The sequence below is a fragment of the Nanorana parkeri genome, unplaced genomic scaffold, assembly GCF_000935625.1.
Source record: "Nanorana parkeri isolate BGI_ZX_2015 unplaced genomic scaffold, ASM93562v1 scaffold85, whole genome shotgun sequence".
In the NCBI taxonomy this organism is placed as follows: domain Eukaryota; kingdom Metazoa; phylum Chordata; class Amphibia; order Anura; family Dicroglossidae; genus Nanorana; species Nanorana parkeri.
Genome location: NW_017306353.1, coordinates 1,553,512 through 1,577,826, shown reverse-complemented (window position 1 = coordinate 1,577,826; position 24,315 = coordinate 1,553,512). Strand labels below are relative to the sequence as shown.

At 41.9% G+C, this 24,315-nt stretch overlaps 1 protein-coding gene across 2 annotated transcripts in view; it reads right to left on the bottom strand.

The window, feature by feature from the left end:
* Window positions 1-3,915: 3,915 nt before the first annotated feature.
* Window positions 3,916-24,315, bottom strand: part of SCNN1B (sodium channel epithelial 1 beta subunit) — a 68,838-nt gene continuing 48,438 nt past the window's right edge. For both annotated transcript variants that reach the window (XM_018552339.1, XM_018552340.1), the window contains 6 exons: window positions 18,451-18,568; window positions 17,606-17,681; window positions 14,086-14,143; window positions 10,805-10,866; window positions 9,813-9,888; window positions 3,916-4,281 (listed from right to left, as the gene is read on the bottom strand). In XM_018552339.1, coding sequence (XP_018407841.1) covers window positions 3,931-4,281; window positions 9,813-9,888; window positions 10,805-10,866; window positions 14,086-14,143; window positions 17,606-17,681; window positions 18,451-18,568 — 741 coding nt within the window. In that variant the 3' untranslated portion in view covers window positions 3,916-3,930. The remainder of the gene's footprint in view (window positions 4,282-9,812; window positions 9,889-10,804; window positions 10,867-14,085; window positions 14,144-17,605; window positions 17,682-18,450; window positions 18,569-24,315) is intronic.

Sequence of the window (24,315 nt, the reverse complement as noted above, 5' to 3'; positions counted from 1 at the left end):
AAATCAAGTCATTCTAAGTGGTTGATACGTTTAAGTCCCTTTTTCATCATCAAACCTCTGTAACTGGATTTTTGCATACATGGTGTCAGACTTCTCTGTTGTTTTCCACATTGGTCTCCTGTATTGCCGGTTTATAACATATCAGGCCATTTTCTGACGCAACCCTAGCCTGTCATGCTCGTGACAGCCCTTTAGACTGGAGGTTCTTTGCAAATGGCCAGAATTGTACAGGAAACATACTGTGAAAAATGTATGAGGGGTATATGAAATATAGCTGTGTAATGTGAATATTCCTTTAACCTCATTCATAAATTTTTATGCTTTGATGATCATATCGGGCAGCTATGAGTGAGGGTTAAATGTTAACTATCTGTCACTGAAACAATAGCTCAAGTTTAACTGAACAAACAGTGTGACATGAGGTTTACTAATAAAGATACTGTTAGACATTCTTTCTGCTTTTTACAAGCTTGTCATAGTCTCCATTAAAACTAACAGGTGGAAGAATGAATAAGCTCTACACGATATGCTCAGGCCAAGCAAGGAACTCGGTTACTGCCATTTCCATGTCATTTGACTACAGTAAGACAGCAAGGAGAGCAGAGCCCCACTGATGATTCATTTCTTGGCATGTAACTACTCTCTGTTTTAATGAGTACCTAACCCCATTGTTTGTTAGCTACACCACTAGATGCTCCCTAGCTGAAAGTAGCAGTACTAGCCTTCTCTGGAGGCAGTAATTGGCTTCTCAGGCAATGGCAGCCAATCTGAAGCAGTGAGTTCCCAATAATATTGATCCTGTTAAAATATAAGTATTTGAGGGCTGCTACTGTTATTTTCAGCTTTGGGGGGGGAGTCAGTTAAGGGGGGGCTAAAGTTAAATGATGGGTTAGATCCACTATAAAGGAAACCTCTCGTGATGGAATCATGGAGGCTGCATCCATAGTACTGATGCATTTGGTTTCAGCGGTTTCTGAGATACTGACCTGGGACAAGTACAGAGATGAGACATTTTTCTGTTTCATTTGCAGCATGCATATGTCTGGTCTATGTTTCAAAAAGTTTTACCGCGAGACATGCAAGTAACAAGCGATTTATAGAAGGAAGCCAGCAATAGCAACCCGCATAACTCTCTCATGAGAAGTTCACTTTAAGAGGGCTGTGCTGTATTGTACAGTATTCTAATTGAAAGGTTTTTTTGTCTGTTTTACCAAAGTCTGACTTGTCCTGCATTGATACACCTCAAGCCCTAGTCCTAGTTCATCAATCCCACCTGTTCCATTTCTAAAAGTAACAATGGCCAAAAACACTGAAAGCACTATGTGTGATCGAATGAATGAATGAATGACTTTTATTGCAGTCTTCATCTACGTTATACACCAGCAGGTTTGGCTGCACTAGATAAATACTTATCTTTTAACAGGATCAATATTATTGGGCACCCACTGCTTCAGATTGGCTGCCATTGCCTGAGAAGCCAATTACTGCCTCCAGAGAAGGCTAGTACTGCTACTTTCAGCTAGGGAGCATCTAATGGGGTAGCTAACAAACACTGGGGTTAGGTACTCATTAAAACAGAGAGTAGTGACATGCCATTGGAGAATGATTTGCATGACTGTCCACTATGCTACAAAGAGAAATAACATTATTTTGCCGATTTGTGAAGCGAATGATGAGCTAAAGATACCGTCTGTTATAAGAAGGCTTCACTGTACCGTGTGCTTAGACTAATCTACAGGCGCAAAAAATTTCCCTTTTTCCAAAATGAGGAGGCAGTGAAATGACACTGAACACTACAACCTGTACACTGGACAGAATGAATGGAGTCTACAGCTCATGGCCTGACTGTGAGGATACTGAAGTAGATGCTGTGTGGTGTTGGGCGTTGTGCACAGGAGAGATCTTGGAAGTGTGGAGCAGGTACATATGTGCTCTTACAGAACTGGTGGAGGATCAAGGGTAAGAGCACAAAACTATCACCATTCTGTTAGTTCTCCCCATGCAAAATCACTAGGTGTAAACTAAGCATAAATATAATCAATGGGCAAAATTAAAATTACTTACCTTAGACTCTAGCTTTCACACAGACTTTGCATGGTCAGATGTTACATGGTCTTCCCAAAGCCTCCTGGGAAACCTTAGTATCCCAAATGTAGGAAGAACGCACTTGTGCACATTGCTAGATTTAGTTTGAGTTTAAGGTCCACTTTAACAGGTTGTTGACCATTTAAAATTTCAGTGTAGCAAAAAAACTATTCTTTTACAGTTCTTCATACATCGGCTCCTAAAACATTTAGTTCAGAGTCCCAGTTGTCCGATAAAGTCTGAACTACTAATACTGTATCTATATTTGTTTGGGCTCCGTGATTCAGAAAACAGTGAGGCTACAGGAGCTGAATGATAGCCAGGAAACTAGTATGATCAGAAGAAGAGAACCCAATGGCAGATTCCTTACCTCAGTACAGGTTCCCTTTAATCTGGATTCTGTTGAATGCCCTGCAGTAAAGTTTACACAGACTAACAGGGTCAGTAATGGTCAATAGAGGGAAGGAGTATTGTACTAGATGAAGCCTGTTCTTTTTAACTTTGTCTTCTTCTGTTTCCTGCATCACCAAACACATTTAAACTTCCAAAACAACTGTGAATATGATTTGGTAGCCGTAAATATCTTCTTTTTTTTTTTTACTGGAATTTATTTGCATCTGGTTTTCCATATGTCAGAGGCAGCAAATGGCCTGCAGAGGGTGTTCCATAATTACCAGATTACAGACAAAAGGGACTGAGGTGGACTAGCTCACTACAGCAACACCCAGGTGAAAAACTGTCCTACCGACTAGACTGGGGCGACCTGTATGCATCTCAAGTAGGGGTGTATCAACCGCAAGGCAAACAAGGCATTTGCCTTGGGTGGCACTTTCCAGGGGGGCAGCAAAAAACGCCAGTGAGGCAAGCTGAGCCAAATAGAATCAGGCAGTCTTTGAGCAGCACATATGTGCAGGGAAAGAGACTCTGCACAGCCCACTTAAGACCCTGCAGAGCCCACCATAGACCCCCACACAGCCCAACTAAGAGTCTCAGGTGGGCTGTGTAGGGTCTATGGTGGGCAGTTCTAAGTCTGTGGTGGGGTCTGCAAGGTCTATGGTGGGCTGTGCTGTGCAGGCTGAGACCCTGCAGAGCCCACCAGACATCCTTCACAGCCCATCTGAGACCCCACAGAGCCCACTACAGACCCACCATAGATCCTACACGGACCACCTGAGATCCAGGCTTCCCCGCTACGCTAATAAGAGCAACCTGCCAGAAGCTGGATACAGCGTGTGGACTGTATCCAATGACTGACAGGTTACGCAAAATGTCTTAAACAGGAAGGGGTGGAGCAAATTTAGATTAGGAGGGGTGCCTGAATTTAGTTTTGCCTAGGCAGCACAAAACCTAAATGCACAACTGATCTCAAGGCTTATTTTCATTTTTAATGTGGAGTCATGAAATATCAATTGCACAATAGTCATACCCTGGTTTATAAAAGTGTTTTATTAACATCAACACATACATATATAAATCTGCTGGTAAATTATCAAAACGGAGGATATTTAAAAAGAAGGGGATAGAAAACATACAGTTGATTTCTTCAATAATAATTAGCGTATTCACATTATGTAACTTTTGTAGAATGGTCCTTTAAGTGAAGTTTAGTTTAACAGGCCCTCTATTGGACTGGATTGATAAGGTACTAGAATAATACATGTTTTGTCTTTTTGGTACAACTTCTTCAGCACTTAACTTGTGCTTCTTGTGGTCATGCCATATAACCTTCTATAATACTCCATAATTATACTTAATGCACCATATTATATTAGTAGATTACTTGAAAATATTGACAAGTTAATTAAAAGATGGACACTGAACGATAGTCATTACAGGATTGCAACATTATGATTCTTCATCACTGGATATTGCATCAATGGTGTCTATCTTTTTCAAGCGTAGGGAGTCGTACTTCGGAGGTGGAGTGCCAGGTATTGGCGTGTTAACTTGATCGGAATCCTCGTGCTGGAAGCCAGAATTAGCGTAGGACTCTACCAGCTCAGCCACCGTAGGTGGTGGATCATTATACTGTGGCCTTCGCCTCTTCGACCTCCTGTCTCTCTTCCAAGCAAGGGTCTTAAGTATAGTGATCCAGATGCAGTCTATGATGATCTCTCCAAACTCAATGATGCACAAGACTGAGCCTCCCATCCAGAATCCAAACTGACCTCCCAAGTTGGACAGCAGCCACACCAGCTGTTGGATAAGAAATACATTGAGAAGTGAGATCAGATGAGGCTAAACAGAAACCAACAGTTAACCAATTGGAATGGACTTTGCTGATTAAATTCAGCCTGTGCTCAGAAGGAAGTGGATTGGTTGTACTGGACAACAGTTCCTCCTTAAATCGACAGGGTCTGGAACTGAAAGAGAAAAACAAAAATCTCCTGTAAAAGTGGAGACTTTATACTTACGTGTCCAACCACCTGTTTGTGAAATATGTGCTACTGCAACAAAAAACTCGCCCAAGAGTCTTCACATTTGACACCCTTCTGGGTTTGTCGGATGCCTGCACTCCCACCACGGTTTGGTTCCTCCCACCAACATTTAAGTCATTACAGGAGTAGTGAAGTAGGGGCTGGCAAAAGGAACCACAGAGTGAAACGGGCTCAGGCATCCAACACACCCAGACTTTTCAAGCAGCTTTGCAGTGCAGTAGGGCCAGGATTGCAGGAACAAGCATTTGGACAGGGAAGAGTAAAGTCTCTTCTTAAATAGATTTTTGTTTTTCATTTTCATTTCAGTGATCATTTCTGGGTTGTTATATATATTTTTGTATGCCCATAGTAGTATGGCCTAAAGTGTATTTACACTTTTGCAGCAAGATTGGGATTACACCTACTTTGTATTTGTTACAGCTTCCTATTCACATAGCATAACTTTGAAAAATCTTATTTAGCTTCCCCCCTGCAATGTAACATTAAGTGAGGGGTTGGGGAGCAAAGTTTGCCACAATTACCTCTGTCTTTACTGCACTGGTAGATCTCCATTATATGTTGTAAATTAGATGTGCAGGTGTGCCAGTCCTAACAAAGGGTTGAAGATCTCAAGGGTTTCTCAAATTTGAATTCAAAGGTGGAAATACACTTGAATCTTTGCCTTTACCCACAATTAAAGCTGAACTCTGGTCAGCCTTTACAAATAACTCTTAGGTTCCACCCCAGGATAGTAAGAGTTAAATTTTTGTTTAGACTAGCGTAGGAATAAAGCAGAGGAATACTTACCCTATTCCACGCTCCTGCAGATTTCGTTCTTGCCCGTTTAGGTATAGATGATAAGCCCCATGAAGCCACTCCCACACCTACTCTTCTCCAATTCACTTAGGAATGTGGATGGACCCTTGGCATCCTCGCATACAATACAGGACCAGCGTACATGATAAAACCAAGGGTCCATCCGCATTCCGAGTCTAAAGATGGTCAGAGAAGAGTGCCCGGTGTCAGAGGAGCAAAGAATAAGGTATTCTCTTCTTTACACCTCCTCCCCAAACGAAACAAGTATTTAACCTTTACTATCCTAAAAAGGGGGGCACCCAAAAAATATTTTTAAAGGCTGACCAGAGTTGAGCTTTAAAGCAACCCTTAGAATTTATTAAAATTAAGACTTACCTTTCCTGCTGCCTGTGGTGCCAAATGCTACTCTCAGAAATCTTCTGCTACCCTGAAACTAACACTTCTGGGTGTCCAGGGTCCGGTTCTGGGTTCCCCACAACTCTCACTGTTTCCTCCTTCTGACCTCCACCCATTACAGGATATAATAGTGACTTGAAGTTCAGCAGGGTAAACCAGTAAGCATGGCGTCTGACCTCAGAGACCGACACTCCCAGAAGTGTTAGTTTCAGTTCGGACTTCAGCAGAAGATTTCTCAGTAGCATTTGGCAGGAAGAAAGAGAAGTCGAATTCTTTTACATGTTTGGCTTCATCTAAATTCTATATATACAGCAGGAGCGTCGCTTGAAGTACAAACTGTAGTGAACCGACGTTTCTCCAACCAAGTAAAACCATTTTAAAGCTAAAGTTTGCAGCAGATTTTAGAGAGCAGTTGCTTGGATCTCCCACCTGATAAAGTATGTTTACAGTGCTGCAAGGACTGTGCCCCTTAAGCTTGTAATTCCACTTGCAACAGGGAAGAAAACTTGTAATACTTGCTGTTTGGGAGAAGAAAAGTGACAGTGTGAGGTTCTGGCTGCAGGCCAAATATTTAGGGCCGATTTCCATATACACTGTGTTCTATTAATGTGTGCATTACTGCAACACATGTGACGTGGGTTGGCGAGTTATGGTGCCATTCATTTTGAATGACACCCCAACGCACCAAGACAATATTTTTAGTGGGCTGCCTTAATGTAATGCACTTTAAAACAAATGTAATGGACCCCCAAGCATGCATTGGTTCCATGTATTGAGTTGTTTTAGGTGCTGTCCTCTTTCATTTCTTTCTCTCTTGCTATATACAGTATAGTTGTATAGCTCCTGTTAATCACCCGGTATTTCCACCCTGCCCCATCCCATTGCCACCTGTGTGGTATTTGCATTCTCTTTTCTGCTATTTTATGGGGAGTGTCAATTTGCCTCTCGTCTGATCCAGGTCCAGCCTGTGTGTTTAGCTCCTGCCTTGTTTGCTATGACCTAAGTATTTAGCCTTCTTGTAGTCTGTTCTCCTGGTAACCTTTTGTCCCAGCACTAGCTGTCAAGTTGTTTCTATGTGGTCTTTCCTGGTAAGTATCTTTTCTGGTGCATGCTGCAGGGTAGCTTCCGTTGGTGTTGTCCTACATGGCAGCACAAGCTGTCAGGTTGTTGTCAAGTGCCTATGTATTCACCTCAAGTCAGTCTGTTGTCTCTTTGCTGTGTTACCATTGAGGGTCACAGTCTGAGTAGTGTCATTTCTACAACTCTATCTTAACTATCTGGAGCGCTGGCAAAGTCCAGATCTTGCCCCCTTACAATGACCATTTATACCCACTAGTGACACAATCCTTGGTCTCTGTCTGTTTGTGATAGTTATCTAGTTGTAGATGGTTCATGCAGTTCTGACCCTGATCTTAGCTATCTCCTCTGGCAACTGACCTTCTGTAATGCTTTTGGTCTTGCTATTGACTATATTTACCCTCAATGCTGCACTAGGTGTGTCAAAGCCCTTTAAACCAGCCAGCAGTTTCCTGCTGGTACTGACAGACAGAACCAGTTTTCATTTTCCCCAGCAGCATGATCCGTAGTTACCCACAGAAAGAAAATGTCCTTCATTGCATCCGTAAAACAGCCAAAGCGGGCAAGTGTTGTCTTAGAGCACATGTGCAAACACAAGGCCCGTGGGCCGAATCCGGCCTGCCAGGCCATTTCATGTAGCCCTCACACCTCTCCTGCAGCTTTCATTTTTTAAACAGAAGCCAGCACTGTAAACAGGAGTCGGGCTTCACAGGAAGGCTGCTGAAGTCCCCAGCAAGGTCCCAGCAGCCTTCGTGTGAATTGTGGCACCTGTTTACAGCGCCGACATCAAATCTCCTTCCTGTGGATCCACGACACCCTCACCCTCCAAGACCGACCGGGACCCCTGGCGAGTCCACACAGCCCACCATAGAACCTGCTCAGCCACCTGAGAGTCTGCAAAGGCCTCCATAGAACTCGCATAGACCACCTGAGAGTCCGCACAGCCCACCATAGAGCCCGCATGGCCCACCATAGAACCTGCACAGCCACACGAGAGTCCACACTATTACACTAATTGCCATTACTTTTCCTAGACTTCTACTTTCAGAGCTAGTTATTCCTAAAAACAGTAATAATTAGGCAAGTAGGCAATTATTTAATATGATCAAGAGTCGATAAATTTATATAGTCTTACAGATACAACCGGCCCTTTGAGGGTAACCATAGTGCTGATGCGGCCCGCAATAAAATTGAGTTTGACACCCCTGTCTTAAAGTGTGTGTGTGGCTTTGTGTTAAAAACAAAATGTGTTGCATTTTTGGGGGATTACATAATCTTGGTAGACCATATGTAATTTTATAGGCCTTTACCACATTTTTACATATTTGCTTATATATACAGTCATGGCCAAAAATATTGGCACCCCTGCATTTCTGTCAGCAATGAGTCCAGATCTAAATCCTATAGAGCAGCTGTGGAGAGATATCAAAGCAGCAGTTGGGAAAAGGAACCCTTCCAATCTGAGAGACCTGCAGCAGTTGGCGAAAAAAGAGTGCTCCAAAATTCCTGTAGAGAAGTGTAAGAAACTCATTGATAGTTACAGGAAGCGATTGGTTTCAGTTTCTTTTTTTCCAAGGGCTGTGCTAACAAATATTAATTGAGGGTGGCAATAATTTTGTCCAGCCCATTTTTGGAGTTTTGCATGGTATGTGTGAGATTTGGCTTTTTCTTTTCTTCCACTTTTTTGTGTTGTACCAATACAAACAAAAGAAATAAACGCGAGAATGCCTGAACGTTTGTAATTGCAACAATTTTCTGCGTGAAGGGGTGCATTATCTGACAGAAATGCAGGGGTATGGAGGATTGAGGCTGGAGTGACTTGTAGGGAGTAATTCACTTTTATGGACATGGATATTTACAGAGAGATTACAAAGTAATTAAATGGCGAGGAATATCCCTTTATACCTATGATAACACTGTAAAATCAATATTTTCTTAACACCAACAGATAAGTCAGATGTTTAATCTTACAGACACTCCTGTATGGAGGTTGTACAGACGAGGACTTTGCCACATGTAGAAATCAATCAGCTTCCACCTTTTAGTTCCAAGTTTTTAGCTGGGGGGAAATTTAAAAACCATTCTTGCAGTGTGCCCCAAAAAAAAACCACACTAGTTTTTGTCTAGGAGAACATTAAAAAGCAGTTTTACTTACCATATCCCTCGCTGCCCCCTGGCAGCTGCCACTTTCCCCTTTGCCGCTCCAGGCTGTAAGCTGATCCTTGACATCCTCACTTACAATTTAGGACTGATAGCCCTGCATTGTATATGATGACATCAGAGTGTGACTAATTGATGGAGGGCCAAAGAGAAGCTGTTTTGGGGGACCGTCCTCACATAATGGAGGAGATTGTGGAAGCAAGGGATGAGCATGGAGAGGCCCTCCAGTAACAGCGAAAGGACAATGTTCATGTTAGTATTAAAGATTGAAAAAAAAACTTAAGGGTTATTCACAAAAGGGTGAAGAATTTGGAGAAGGCCGGAGAAGTGAACAATCTAGGAGAACATAGCTGAACTGGAAAGTGGAACTGAATTGGAGAATTTCTTCCAAATCATCTGTGTTGTCCTAGATTGTTCACTTCTCCTGCCTTCTTCAGACCCTTCACCCTTTTGTGGATAACCCTGTAAAAAAAAAAGTAAAATTAGGTGTTTCTGGAGTTGTGATTTAAGATAGAACATGAAGAAAAGAATCTTACTAAAATAATTAAAGTGATATTCAAATCCAAAGATTTTTAAGCTATATATTTCAGGTGCTAATAAAATCGCTTACAATGAATGCTGCTCCTTGATGTTTAAAGTTTTTTACGTTTCCTGTCGAATCAGCTGGTTTCCACAACACTGGCCCTAATGTCAGGGTTGCTCTATTCCCTTGCTTGGTCAAATAAAGACACCCTAGTAATCCTTGTGTGTCTCCACAAACAGTCACAGCAAGGCAAGCCTCTCCCCCGTTCCCCCCTCCTTTTTTCCTTCTCCAGTCTAGTACTTGGACAGTTCTATAATAATCCTCCAAGCTCCACTTACATTGGTGGTCGCTGACTCTGAAATACTGCGGTAGTTAAATTCTTCAAAGTAGATGTTCAGCCTCATGATGCCCTTCCTGAAAACAGTAAAGCATGACAAGTGAAAGGTTTAAATTGGTCATTTCCTGAATTTTCCAGCACAAACTAAGATTATAGTAGCCAAAATATTTGTGGCCTCTGAACCTACTGCCCTGGATTATGAGAATTTGGGCATGATCGAATGTCATCCAATCAGAGTTTACATCTACTTTAAGTTTGTTAACACATTATGTACAATAATTAGCATTAAAAAAAATACTGTTTTCACCTTCTTTTGTACATTTATTGTATCTCAGTGCATCTGATCTCCTGTAGACACTTCCTGTCTACATGCACTCCATTGATGACTGCATGACATTTACCAGAAAGGGTTTCCTGATGGTGGTAACAGCGGGCCATGCCTGTGTATTGTATGCTGAAATGGCCACTTGTAGTCTCCACCAGGAAAACAATGTAGGAGCACATATGAGAGATTGGGACATCCTACAACAGGAAGTGTCTGAACAAGGACCTTTATAGCAGGATATTATTTAATGAAAACAGCACATTTTATAAAATATTAAAACGTCTTTTGGAATGAGATGCCTGTTAAAGCTTATATGAGATTCTAGTAATTGGGTTTACATCTTTTTTAAAGTGAACCTGTGAGGACAGAGAAATGAGAATAGACATCGCTGACTTGTTTTTTTTATAGGTGCAGGATCAATTAATGTCCTCCTAAACCGTAAAGCCAGAACTGAAGTTTGCATGCTTGTTCCAGGTTGTTAATCTACAGGTCAGGTTGTTAATCTACAGGATCAGCATGGCAGCCGGGGACTAATATTTTTAGGAGGCAATGGTAACCTACATACTTCCTCAGTGCAGGTTTCCTTTGGAAGTGTTTTATGGGCAGTTTATACAACTTCCACAAAAAGTAAGTTTCTTGTTTCATTATGAATATATGAACTTATTTACCTGTTCACAGTGATGGTAGTGCTGGCGTCTTTTTCATATGAGAGAACATGAAAAATCCAGTCCTGTAGAAAAGAGAATGAAGAGCTGTCAGTGTGGGAAGGCAATGTTCATAGAATACACTGAATCTTCTGCGCCAACTGATATAATTACTTGGTATTCCTGTGAGCAATTACAAGCTGAAATCAGCTATGTAGTTGCAAAGCGTCGGATGCAGTGGTGTAAAGCACGCCGCCACTGGACTCTAGAGAAGTGTAGATGTGTTGTCTGGAGTGACGAATCACGCTTCTCTGTCTGGCAATCCGATGGACGTGTCTGGGGTTGGTCGGTTGCCAGGAGAACGGTACTTGCCTGACTGCATTGTGCCAAGTGTAAAGTTTGGTGGAGGGGGGATTATGGTGTGGGGTTGTTTTTCAAGGGTTGGGCTTGGCCCCTTAGTTCCAGTGAAGGGAACTCTTAAGGCATCAGCACACCAAGACATTTTAGACAATTTCATACTACCAACTTTGTGGGAACAGTTTGGGGATGGCTCCTTACTGTTCAAACATGACTGCGCACCAGTGCACAAAGCAAGGTCCATAAAGACATGGATGAGCGAGTTTGGGATGGAGGAACATGACTGGCCTGCACCGAGTCCTGACCTCTACCCGATAGAACACCTTTGCGATGAATTAGAGTGGAGACTGCGAGCCCGGCCTTCTCGCCCAACATCAATACCTGACCTCACAAATGCGCTTCTGGAAGAATGGTCAAACATTCCCATAGACACACTCCTAAACCTTGTGGACGCCTTCCCAGAAGAGTTGAAGCTGTTATAGTGGCAAAGAGTGAGCAAACTCAATATTGAACCCTACGGACTAAGACTGGGATTCCATTAGAGTTCATGTGCGTGTAAAGACAGGCGTCCCAATACTTTTGGTAATATAGTATATATACAAATAAAATTTAAAAAAAATGTTTTAAATGAAAGGAAATCAATATATCATATAAAATTTCTGTACAAGCCGTTTTTCATTTTCAGTTGTAAATTCAAAGCAATATGGTGACCTGGAAGCATTTTATACACTGTTGGTGTATGGACCGCTCCCAGAAATGACACTTCCTGCTTCAGTGATTGGCTGACTAATTTTGCCCAGAAGATACAAATAGAATTGTAGGCATCCCTTGCGGTAGGAATATAATTTTTGGTGAGGTATTCTCTAAGAGTTAATTACAACTAAAGGCATGCCGACACCTTTCCTCATTAGAACACAGGAAGCGCACCAGCTAATTCTAATGAACCCAGACCCTCAGGAATCCGCTGGAAATTAAAAAGATTTTTCTTCAAAACAGAAAATGTTTGGAATCTGCAACAAAGTTTGTTAAAATCCTTGCATTGATCACGCAGAGGGTATTTTGTTTTTCTCAAAAAAAGTGGAGTTACACTTTAAGCCGTCATGTGCTCGTGTGCACGGCATTTTAGCACATTGTGGCAGGCTTACCTGCCAAACGGATCCGCTACAGTGCTGTGTTCATCCCTCACCGGCGCTTCCATCTTCCTCTTGGTCTTTAGTCACATGACTGGCTGGGCCCCAATGATGTTACTTCATCTTGGCATGCCAGGTCTGCACATTGAGCTGCGCATGCGTAGCTCATTGTACAGAAAACAAAAAATGCTGAATGGCAATAAGAAGCTTTTATGGCAGAAGAGACTTACACAGTCTCTGCTTTCATATTAAGCTTGCCGATCAACAGGTTTTTTTTCATAACTTTACTTCCACTTTAACCACCTATAGGCCAGGTTGGGGTGTTATCCAAGGATGGTCTTGGTCAGGGGTAGGCAACTTTGGCTCTCCAGCTGTGCTGGAACTACAAATCCCATCATGCTTTTTCCTCTGGGAGTCATGCCTGTGGCTTGCAATGCCTTATGGGATTTGTAGTTTCAGCACAGCTGGAGAGCCAAGGTTGCCTACCCCTGGTCTAGGTGCTCATCCGATCTATGGGATGACAGGGAGATATCTTACTGGCCATTGTTAGACGAGAAGTCTTCCCATTAATGGCCGGCCTAAGGGCCCCCTTACACTTATCACATCCAGATGTAAAAATTAATCTTCTATTAAAAAATAAATAACTATCACTAGTTGGTATCAGCAGAAGGCTCTGCATATCTTCTCTAATATAACCATTTAGAGCAGAGGTGGGTGACTCCAGCCCTCCAGCTGTGCTTTAACTACAAATCCCATCACTCATTTGCCTCTGTGAGTCATGCCTGTAATTGTCAGTCTTGCAATGCCTCATGGGATTTGTAGTTCCACAACAGCTGGAGGGCTGGATTTACCCACCCCGATTTAGAGCCATGGGATAAAAGCCGTAAAGCTGATGATGCTTGAGTGCCTCAGTTAATCCCATTCAAAAGGGTTAGAGATGTTCAGATACCAATTACCGTACACTTTTCCAGCTCCAAGACTAGACTAGAGAAACATTCAAAAGTTAGGAGGCAGCTGTCATTTGTAAGGAGCACGCGGAGCTCCTGGGATTTGTACATCTCTGTTTTATTGTATGATTTAGTTTTTATAAATATATATTAGGGATGCACCGATATCATTTTTGCTAGTACGAGTACTGATACTTGCCCAAGTACTTACAGATACAAGTACTGATACATTTCTGTTTATTGTCATGTGACAGTTTTTCTAAAACAATACAGACTAATGATTTCAGGACAGTGGTGGAACATCAGAACCAGGTCCCAGCAGCAACCGCTGCAACCGTGGTAGTTCTCATGAAAATGCCAAGTATCTGCACTGGTATCTGAACATCCCTAAAAAGAGGTTATACATACAGGCAGCATTTTTTAAGGTTTGGGAAAGCCTTCTCAATGCTCATTGACTTTTGTCAATATTTACGATGTCAGCCTTCATGTACATCACTTTGCATTGATGAAAATGTCAGCTGTAGAGCTTTTCCAGTTCTAAGCTGCCGTGGTGCTGATAATGCTGTCTGAGGGAATGCTGAAAAAATGGCTTGCTAAGCATCACAGCATTAACTGTGATATCCCCAGCCCCTAAAGGACTATAATCCCAGAATGCATCTGGAGAGCTTTGCTCTTAAATCATAATGGACATTAACAGATTTTAACCATTTTAGTTGGTTTTTTTTCCATTCCCTTAAAATTAAATACCCAGTACTCATGCCATTTATTATAATGCCCTGTGTTTTGCAGAGAATACAGTATATTCCATTACATATTTTGCCAGTAAATATCTTCACCTTTGGGTGACATTTGTATCTACTGCGGTACCTACCTCTGCTGCTGCGGATGGCCAGTCAGCCATGGAAATGGTCATTTTGTAATTACTGTCACTGTGAATGAAAGAAGTGTATAGTTACAGTATGAACCTTTCTTGGGGCAGTTTCACTATATTTTTATAAACTGGTGATTTGGGCAGTTACCGGTTTTATCTTTGCTGTATTCTTTAAAGCCAAACGTCCAAAACGCAAACTTTAAAAAACAAAATTCAGTAGTCGCAAAGTATATTAATCCACTGTGCGAACCACATAAGCTGGTAAAAATAGTGGTGACATCATCGATGTGCTGCGCATAGCCTGTACAGACAGCAGAGCTCTGGGAGGTGCCCAGCTGTCCCCACCCACTACAGGCAGCCTGCAGAGAACTAAGGGAGGGGTCGAGACAAGACCAGTCACCCGGCAGAAGGAAAGAGAGTAACAGTGACTGGTCATGGTGCTCCTTCACAGCTCAAGGTGCAGAATTTGTTTCATGTTGAATTACTGCACAGATCTGGAAGAATTACATAAACTGTGTCAATATTCGGTATAGAATACGTTCCCCTCCCCTCTCTGCTGACATCCATCACCAAGATGGCCGCCGGCAGGTATCAGGCGGCTATTAGACGGCTGCGCATGCGCGATGACGTCCCGGCCTGGTGTCACCCTGTCTCTGCTCCGGGTGACGCCAGGCCTTGGGACGCCCCTGAATACGTTAACTCTTGTATATAGACGTAAATTATTTAATCTGAAGTTTAGCTTTAAACTTTATTCTCAGTAGAGTTTAGTTTTAGACAGAAAGTGAAAGATAGTTGGAGCAGGTCTCATTTTTATCATAAAAAATGCCTAACCAGGAACCTTGACCATAGACTGATTAAGGCAGAATGAGTCCTTAGACGAGGTAGCAGCTTAGGACCCACCATCCCTTTGACTGACACTGATAAGGACTACATTAAGCACACAAAAGTCACCCAATTTGCTTTGTCTTTGCTGGCATGGCCCCATCAGACAACTGCCTACAAGTGCAATGCAGTAACAGGCAGGTCCACAGCTTTGAAATTTGTTATTCCACTGATTTACTGCAGAAGCATGAAAGTTGTAGTTTGGCCACCTGGACATATCTTGGGCCTTGGGTTCCTGCCTAGATTTGCCTTGCAGATGAACTGGCTGTGACCTGGATACTTGGAGACACCAACCACGATACAGTACAAGCTTCCTTTTACTTTCCCTTTACCCAATGCATTTACAGTGCTGCTCTCTTCAAAAAGGTCAGTTTACTTTACTTGTGGTTGGACACTAGAGGTCTGAAATGACAGTCCCTTGTATCTTCAGTGGTTGGATTTTCAAGAGCTTCTATCTTTGACCCCTTTCCCGCTATTGTATGCCCATGGTATGGCCACTATGTTTAATAGGAGAGAAATAAAAGATAATTCTCTATGATGGATACATAGTTGGGGGTCACACACTTCATTAGTTTTGAGTAGGTATTTATTGCCTATTCCTCCTCTTCCCAATATTAGCACCTGCATTATCTGTAATGCAAAATTTCAATTCCCTCACTATGGTAGCTGCAAGCGGTTAAAAATGGAAACCCAGCTTTGAAAAAAGCTCCTGAGAAGTATAAGAAGCTGGCGAGTGATTTAAACTACCAGCATCTATTAAAAACTGAAAAATCACAGTGACGGGTAGTTTCACCCTCTAGTATAAGTGGTTTTACTAGATCCCTGTTAAACAAGTACAAAGAGCTACAATACTGTGCAAAGGACAGTTACCAATAGCAGCAAATCAGATCTGAAAGATGGTTTATGATTGGTTACCGCATTTTTCTGTTTGCCTCCTTGAATAAGTCTACAGCCACTCGTGGCTGCTGAGCACCAGCCTAGAGGTCCATGGCCTTGGCATAAGAAGAAGGCTGGTGGCAATGGTTTTTTAAGAAAACATTACATTAAAAGAAGAGTTTCTATAATGTTTTTTTTAGTAAAAAATAAATAATCGAATAAATATTTGATTTCCATACACCTGCAATTTATAAACCCCTTTTAATTTGTAAACTCTCGTGAGCAGAGCCCTCCTAACCCTCTTGTCTTGAAAAGAATTGAAACTTTATTGCCTTTTATATGTAAAGTGCTGCACAAACTGTTGGAGCTACACACATTCCATATACTGTAATATTATATGTATATGGACTGTTTCCAAGACATGATGGTCGAGTACTGCAATTGTGTCCATTACCTATACCCTTGGTTCTCAAGTGGTGGGTCGTGACCCAAAAGTGGGTCGCGACCCCATGTTCAGTGGGTCGCCGCGTGCCTTCCACTTTTCTAGGTGAAAAGCTCATCAGCCTCCCCCTTGCGTAGCACTGACAGTTCTTGCGCCAAACAGCCATTCAAAATATGCTGCCCGGTGCAGATTGTCAGCTTGAGGTGGGATGGGCTGTGGCTATGGCCGTGAGGGAGCTACATCTATACTTACAGCTCCCTCGCCTGTCCTGGACCAGAGTGATGTCACATTCTGGCTACCTACAGGGCACGCAAAGGGAGTTGTACAAGCAATGCACATATGGATGGAGCTCTGTCACAGCACAGCAGCCCACACTGGACCCCAGGCTGAGGATCAACTCCAAGTTCTCGTAATGTATGGATCTGGGTGGATCTTTTGAATGGTACCCCAAACGCACCTCCCACCCACAGTTTGATTGACGCACCAGAAAGTGCAATACCGCAATGCTGTGTGTTCCATTGCAGTGCAACTTGGGTCGCGACTTAATGAACGAGGACAAATGTGGGTCCCGAGGTTACACAGGTTGAGAACCACTGACCTATACCCACTACCTGAGTGTGCTCGTTTCTGTAATAACGAGGAAGATTTATCTCATTGGATTTGGAGTATTTACTGCTTCTTCTCACAATGCAAGTCTAGGAATCAGTCAAATCATTTAAAATAATGCACTCTCTCTGTGTGTATATCTTATTTCAACAGCTGTTAAGCATGGAGATTAAGGACCCATTCACACCACATCCAGATCATCTCTAGACCAGACAAGATTGTTTCCGGACCCACAATGCATCATAATGTATCCCTATGCTATTTCTGGCCCCTGTTCACACCAGTGCAGTCAGTTCCAGACCTGACCAGAAAAATACTGCAGGTCTCATTTTGTCTGGTCTGGAATGTACTGGAATGCATGAAAACGCATGCAAACTCACTGGAACACACCTGATAGACCATTTTAAGCTAAAAAAAAAAGCAACAAACCCGGCAAAAGCGCGGTAAAAATGTGGCAAAAACACAACGCAGCTCGTTCCAGATCTGGTCCGGAACATGTTGTGAACCTAACCTTAATGAGGCTGAGTCATAGACAGAGCTGCCTGTAATGGTTAGTCTAAAAACTCACTATTTAATAGAATATTCAAATAGAAGAGCAAGTATTTGAAAATGTAAAAGTCATGTGAACACTACAATATCAACTCAAAATATGTGGCTGCTGAACATACCCCACAACATCCCTCTACATACTTAAATCTGATTTAACACACTTACTTGCAGGGTTGTTTACACATGTCAATACAGTGTTCTCTATATATTACAGTGTCCCTTAGGTTATAATAGCATAACACTGTGAAGAAAAATATACAGAAAATATCACAATTTTTGTCAGCCATTTGAAATAATCAATCATTATATCTTATGAATATATTTTGTTAAAGATAAAAAATACAGAGTCCAATACTTTTTGCTGTGGGCTTGAGATTGCCCTAGTATGTGGGTTATGCCATAATTTCTGGACTTTCCCTTTTCTCCTGCATTAGCTTTTCTACCAAAAATTACTTCAGCCATAGATTTTGTGATATAGTTCCATTTGCTAGAAGCACGTAATGGCACAGACCTTTTTTTTTTAACAAGTCACATGCTGAACAGCAGTAGCGTACATAGACCACAAAAGATAATTTCAGGTATCCTATCAGCACTCTGTTTCCTCACAAATGTACACAACCTCTCCGGATAGGGCTCCGTGTGTTCAGTGTTCTCAGCCCAGAGCACTTATTTTAATATCACAAGTATTTACAGGTCAACATCTGATAAGCTCATGATCAAGACCTAAGATATCTTAATAAGTTACTGACAACTAGAAGCCTCTTATTACTAGGCCTTCAACATGGATTCCTTTGTATTTCTCAGAGGATGACCATTATGGCCCCTCTCGTCTTCTAGGGTCCCTGTGTCGTAGTACAGGCTACATAATCTTTAACACACAAAGAAGTTAATGGCGTTCATAGCTCTATCAGAAAGCTTGTCGCAAAAGAAAATACATTCAGTACGTACATTGCTACTACTAGCCATGGACAGCTAGTGCATAGGATTGTCAGAGTTCTGCTTTTACTTACCCCAATCAGGATCTTCCTTGTTATTACAGAAATGAGCACTTTCAGGTAGTGGGTATAGGTAATGGGCACAATTGCAGTATTCAACCATCATGTCTTGGAAACAGGATCGTAAGCAAGACTGAAAATACAATGCAAAAGATGTTCTCAATTTCTAGACATGCAAAATATACACTGTAAACAATATCGTATGCATTTTTTTTAAAGATTATATTTATTAGAAACATTTTAAAGGAACAATACAAAAATAGGAGCAAAGGTCAAGGACACATAGGCATCACATTAAACAAAGGTCTTTAGGAATGCAACACAACAGCACATTTTAATCCCAACAAATAAGGAACATTTACCTCATGATATCGGACTGATCAGCTCCTTAGTACCCATACGAAAAGGGAACGGCCCATGGAGAAAGAGATAAGGAGAAAGGCAACAGAATACAAAGAGAGAAAAAGAGAAAAAGCAAAGAAGGGCACGGTCACGGGTATCCCAAAATTGCTCCCCCCCAATCACAGAGGTGTCAAATCAAACGGCCAAAAGGCTACAAAATCGATCAGTAGGGCAGAAATGTAACCAGAGACTCCATGTTGCGTAAAATTTGGCATTGTGGTGATACAGATCCGCAGTAAGTTCTTCCATACGGCATATACACTGAGTGGCCAGTTTATTATGACCACCTGACGTTTGTAGGCAAATCAGCTACATTAGCTATAATTTCGCACTGAAGTTGCTAGAGGGCCAGACCATTATAAATAGGGAAGCAGGTTGTTTACCACGACAGTAGTAGTGATTTATTTCTGAAGATATGGGTAAACAACGCGATTTAACAGCCTTTGAACGTGCGATGATTGTTGGCGCGAGCCATGGAGCGAGTATCAGCAAAACAGCAGAATTCGTTAAATGTTCAAGAGGGGCTCATTGTTAAAGTGTTTAAAGACTGGACTGTCAGCCGAAAATCTGGGTCTGCACGTGTGAACTCTGGCCGTTAGCAACTAGTCAATGTTAGGACAGAACGGAGAGTGGCAAGACTAGTACAAAACAACAGAAGGGCAACAGCGTAGTGTCAGATTCCTCACATCACCTTTCAACATCTCGTGGAGTCACGAGGCGGCCCAACAAAGTCATCTCGTGGAGTCATCTCGTGGCCCAACGAAGTACTGATGGGGTGGTCATAATAATCTGGCCACTCAGTGTAGATTGTAATTCAGTCGCCCACTCACGGGGAGTAGGCGGTGTATTCGACTTCCAGTGCTTCAGTATTACCGCCCTTGCGGCTATCCAGAAGTATCTCAGTAGGCCCTTCTTTGCCCATGAGATCAAACCCGGAAGAACAGACAGGAGAGCTACCTGTAGGGACCTGTCCACTTTGGTGTGAAGCAGATGGTCATAGGTATCAAAAATAACATTCCAGAAGGGGATCAACAAAAGGCATGACCACCAGACATGCAACATCGTCCCAGGGTGTGACATGCAACGCCAACATAGTATTCTTAGAATGAACAGAAACATATTATACTTTTGTTTGCTCCCCAGAACATGTGGTAAAGTGTATGTATAGCCTAAATAAGGGGCAATCCTCTCTTAAACAGCTGTCACCCTAACACCTTAAGTGTCTCAATTGGAAGATTTCCCCATCACATCCTACTTTGGTGACAAACAACAAAACGTGTTGCAGTTTGGACACGGTCCTTCCTTCTCAGCCCTGCCCTCAGCGGTACCCCTTGGTGTTTCCTGGTGATGAGCATCTTGGTGATTGCTATTGACTTGGGACATTTATACTCACCTGGGTGGCATTCGGAGGTTACCTCATGCTTTGCTACATCCAAGGATAACCCCTATTACATGCAGTGATGAATCATCATGTCTGGACTGTATGATGTATTACTTATACCACAACTTGACTGAAGTGGCTTATGTATTACTCTTTGCATTTGCATCTATTTCTCTATGTGGAGAGTATTAGTATTAGTGATTGCAAACTATATGTTCTAAAACTAAATTTAGATCCAGTGAGGAGTGTTGACTTTTTAAATACTAGTTTACCTTGGCTAAGATAGCCTTGTATATTTGAACAATTTTCTATACATAGCACCATGGTGCTGGGACACTTTTATAAAGCATGAATATAATTTCAGGAGAACTTTACTTAGTCCGCTGTGGACAAATGCTGAGACCTGATTTCATTCTACTCCTGGAATTGCTATAATCAATTTGTTGGAAGGTCTCTCAACCCTTCCACCCATATACGGTTTATAATACCATCCATTGTGCTGTATGCTACACCTTGTTATAGAGCAAGGCTTTACACTGTCATCCCTGTGGGATATTTGCAATATACTTTGATTTTAGGAAGAGATGTGCATATGCTTTCCAAGAGACATCTTCTTTCAAATCTGTGTGCTAAGTGGTCTATTATCAAAACTGCTCCATAGGGGTGAAGATTGTTCCTTACAATATTTATATAAGGCCATTATTTATACCAGGGGTAGGCAGCTGTGGTAAAACTGCAAATCCCATTATTCCCATTGGGAGTGGGAATAATTATTCCCATTAATCCCACCCCATTACTCTGCATCTGGGAGTCATGCCTGTGTCAGCGACTTGCAATGCCTAATGGGATTTGAAATTTCGCTGCAGCTGGAGGGCCGGAGTTTATTCACAAAGCTGCTGAAGGCAGCCGAGTGAATAACCCAGTCGAAGTGAAGTGAGCCGAACGACATTTGGCTATTCACTCCGGCTCAGTATGGCTGATTTCAGCCGTATATCGGCTGCCTTCGGCTGCTTTCGGTCAGCCGAACATTCTCTGCATTCTCGTAGGGGCCAAAAGGCAGTGAGTAAATAGCTCAATGCCGCCGAGCGGCATTTGGCTCGGTTACTCTGCTCGGTACCTCCGTGGTACCGAGCAGAATAGAAAATAAGTGAAAAGAAAGGGAGAAAAAATAGTTGAGAAAATATGTAAAAAATGTAAACAAATAGTCCAAAAAAAAAGATATTTGAAAGAAAAAAAACCCAAAAAAACAATTGGGTGGAGCTAGCGGTGACAGCTAGCACAGCCCAACTGTTTCCTATTGGCCAGCACCTGCTAGAGTCTTCTTATGAATAACAACTGGGTGGCGCCAGCCGTGACGTCACAGCCAGCTCCGCCCAGTTGTTATTGTTTAATGACAGATCAGCACCCCAAGGTCATTTGGGGATGCTGAAAACGTCATTATAACTGGGTGGAGCTAGCCTTGAGATCACGGCTGGCTCCGACTAGCTGTCATTTGCGGGGAGAACAGCCGGCAGGCCATTTTCCCCGCTTCGGCTGTCACTTTGGCTCAGTCCAGCCGAAGCATATGCCTTAGGCCTGGCTTAGCTGCTCAGCCACTGTACGGGCTATAGTGAATAGCCCGTACAGCAGCCCTTTGGTTCAGACGAACGGTGGCCAAAGAGTGCCGAAGGATCAGCTGAAGCTACGGCTGGATCCTATGGCTCTTTAGTGAATAACCCCCTTAGTGTTTATTTACACTTAACTTTACCAGTTTATTTCTTTTATAATAAGAGTGTTTTTTTTTTTTCATTGTTGATATAGAGATGATTATTCTCTCCCTGGTTTATTAGAAGCTCTCTCAAGGCACCTACAAGGACTGTTGAGCTTATTTTATATCTTTTCTATTGATTCAATACAATTCTTTTTGTAAGTTTGCATTTCATTTTGGATTTTATTCACTGGAGAGACCTCAAGCTTTTTTCACAGTATTCCCTTTAAAAAGCAAACCTTTTCCCAACAGAGCATGACATTTGGTATATGTATGTATGTGTGTGTGTGTATATATATATATATAGATATATATAGATATATGTGTGTATATATATATATATATAGAAATAGAAAGAACTTTTGGTGGACTAATCCTTCAAAAGATTTTTCAATCAAACTACCCTTTATAAGTCCTTTCCATAAGTATACAAATTTCAAATACTCATTAACAATTACTTGCAGTATTATAATGATTCTACTTGTACAAATTACAGGCTTAACCCACTAATATAAACACAAGAGTCCAATTTATTCTTCTCTTGATTGATGTCTGGTGTCTATTCAAAGTGCACCCCAGTATTTGCAGGACTATAATTTGGATGGAATGGAAGAATGATCACAGAGCTACCTGGGCACGGTCACAAATATTTCTTAGCTGTTTGCCAGCCTTAAACACGTATTTTAGCTATTCTGAGTCATTTTGGTTCAGGATTAGTGTACACTGTGTTCTTATGCAGATCCCCTGTGGCTTGACAAGAGTTTCTATGTCTTGTTATTTTAATTAACTCTGTGCAATACAAGAGCTGCTATTAAGATTCTCAGTTTCTCAATGTCCTGGCTCTTCCCCACAGTACACATTAGAGTACTCATCTCAGCATTGTAGAAAGACTGGCTCAGCATTTGGCAAGCAATGAACACAAAATTGTTGGCATTTCAACCAGAGGAAATGTGCAGAAATGCTGTATCATAGATGAGCAAATAAACCGTTAAAATGTTGAAATATTACGAAAAAGCCCCAAAAGACTTAAAAATACATATTAAAGCCAAAGCCCACCTTTCAAAAAAATCATAGGTGCAGTGCTCTTGCTGATTTTCCCTCATGTCCCTGTCTGTTCTGTGGTATGAATATTCAATAAGGGCTGGTGCATACTTGGACGATCCTGGGACGTGAGTCCCGAGACCGTGCGATTGTGTGCAGTTGCACACAGCAGTTGCCACGCGGCCCCATTGATTTCAATGGGGCTACATCCCTGCGGGAAACCATGCGACCTGCCTGGCACGACTGAAGTGCCATTAGAAAATAATCAGCATAGATCAGCATAGATCAGTGGTGTGTGACGCTGTGACTGTGCGGCCATCTGTGCGGTTTTGTGCACGATTGCCGTGCGGTCATGGCTCGCCCAGGTGTGAACCTGGCCTAACAGGGACATGAGCAATATGAGATGATTAAACTTCCAGATACATGTATCGCAACCAATAAAGCATAGCTCGAATCACTAGCAAACTACAAACGTTGCCATAAAAAAACGAAGTTTTTGCTCTTGGTCTAAATCCTTCACGCTTTCCATCTTTCCTAAAAGCTACATCACCATTACGGCTCGGTCAGCTGAAGCTTTGTTCTTTCTACATCCCACACACTTCATTTCAGCTTGCACCCTGTTATTTGGTGTCCTAGAGCCATGACATGTGCCTTTGTGCAAGACAGAACTCTACTGACCCAAATTACAACTCTATGGAATGCCCAGTGTACAGCAAAGACAACATAATAAAGCATTATTACACTAATATCTTTGATTCGTCAAAAGTCTTTTGTTAATGGCACTGATATTATATACAGTATATATGTGAGACAACTAAACTTCACCTGAAATCTGTATTGTGTATATAACTTTAATGCATGTATACACATTCTGAATAACAGTAAAGTGTTATTGGTTGAAATGCAAATGTTTTTATGACGTCAGGAATTATAATCCTCATTTGTTATTCTAGTCTCCATCAGAGTTTAAGCTACACCCACCTTGCATGGCAATTACAAGGGGGAAAGGGTGGATTCCCACACTCATTTCATTTATTAGGTATAGTTAAATGAGATGTAGATGCCAATGGTTATTTAGATATACATGCAAAAGAGATCAATTTGGAGGAAATGGCCTTAGTAAGGTTCGTTAACGTTTTACAAACCATTAAGTTTGTAATTATATATATTCCTGGAGGCAGTCATATTGCCTCCAGCTCTGCTTGCTGCTTTTCAGTGCTAAACTATGGTTGTGCTTCATTGTTCCTTCTCAAGTCTACGAGTTTGTCCAGGGGTGTCCCCATAATAATGCAGTTATGGAGCAGAGGCA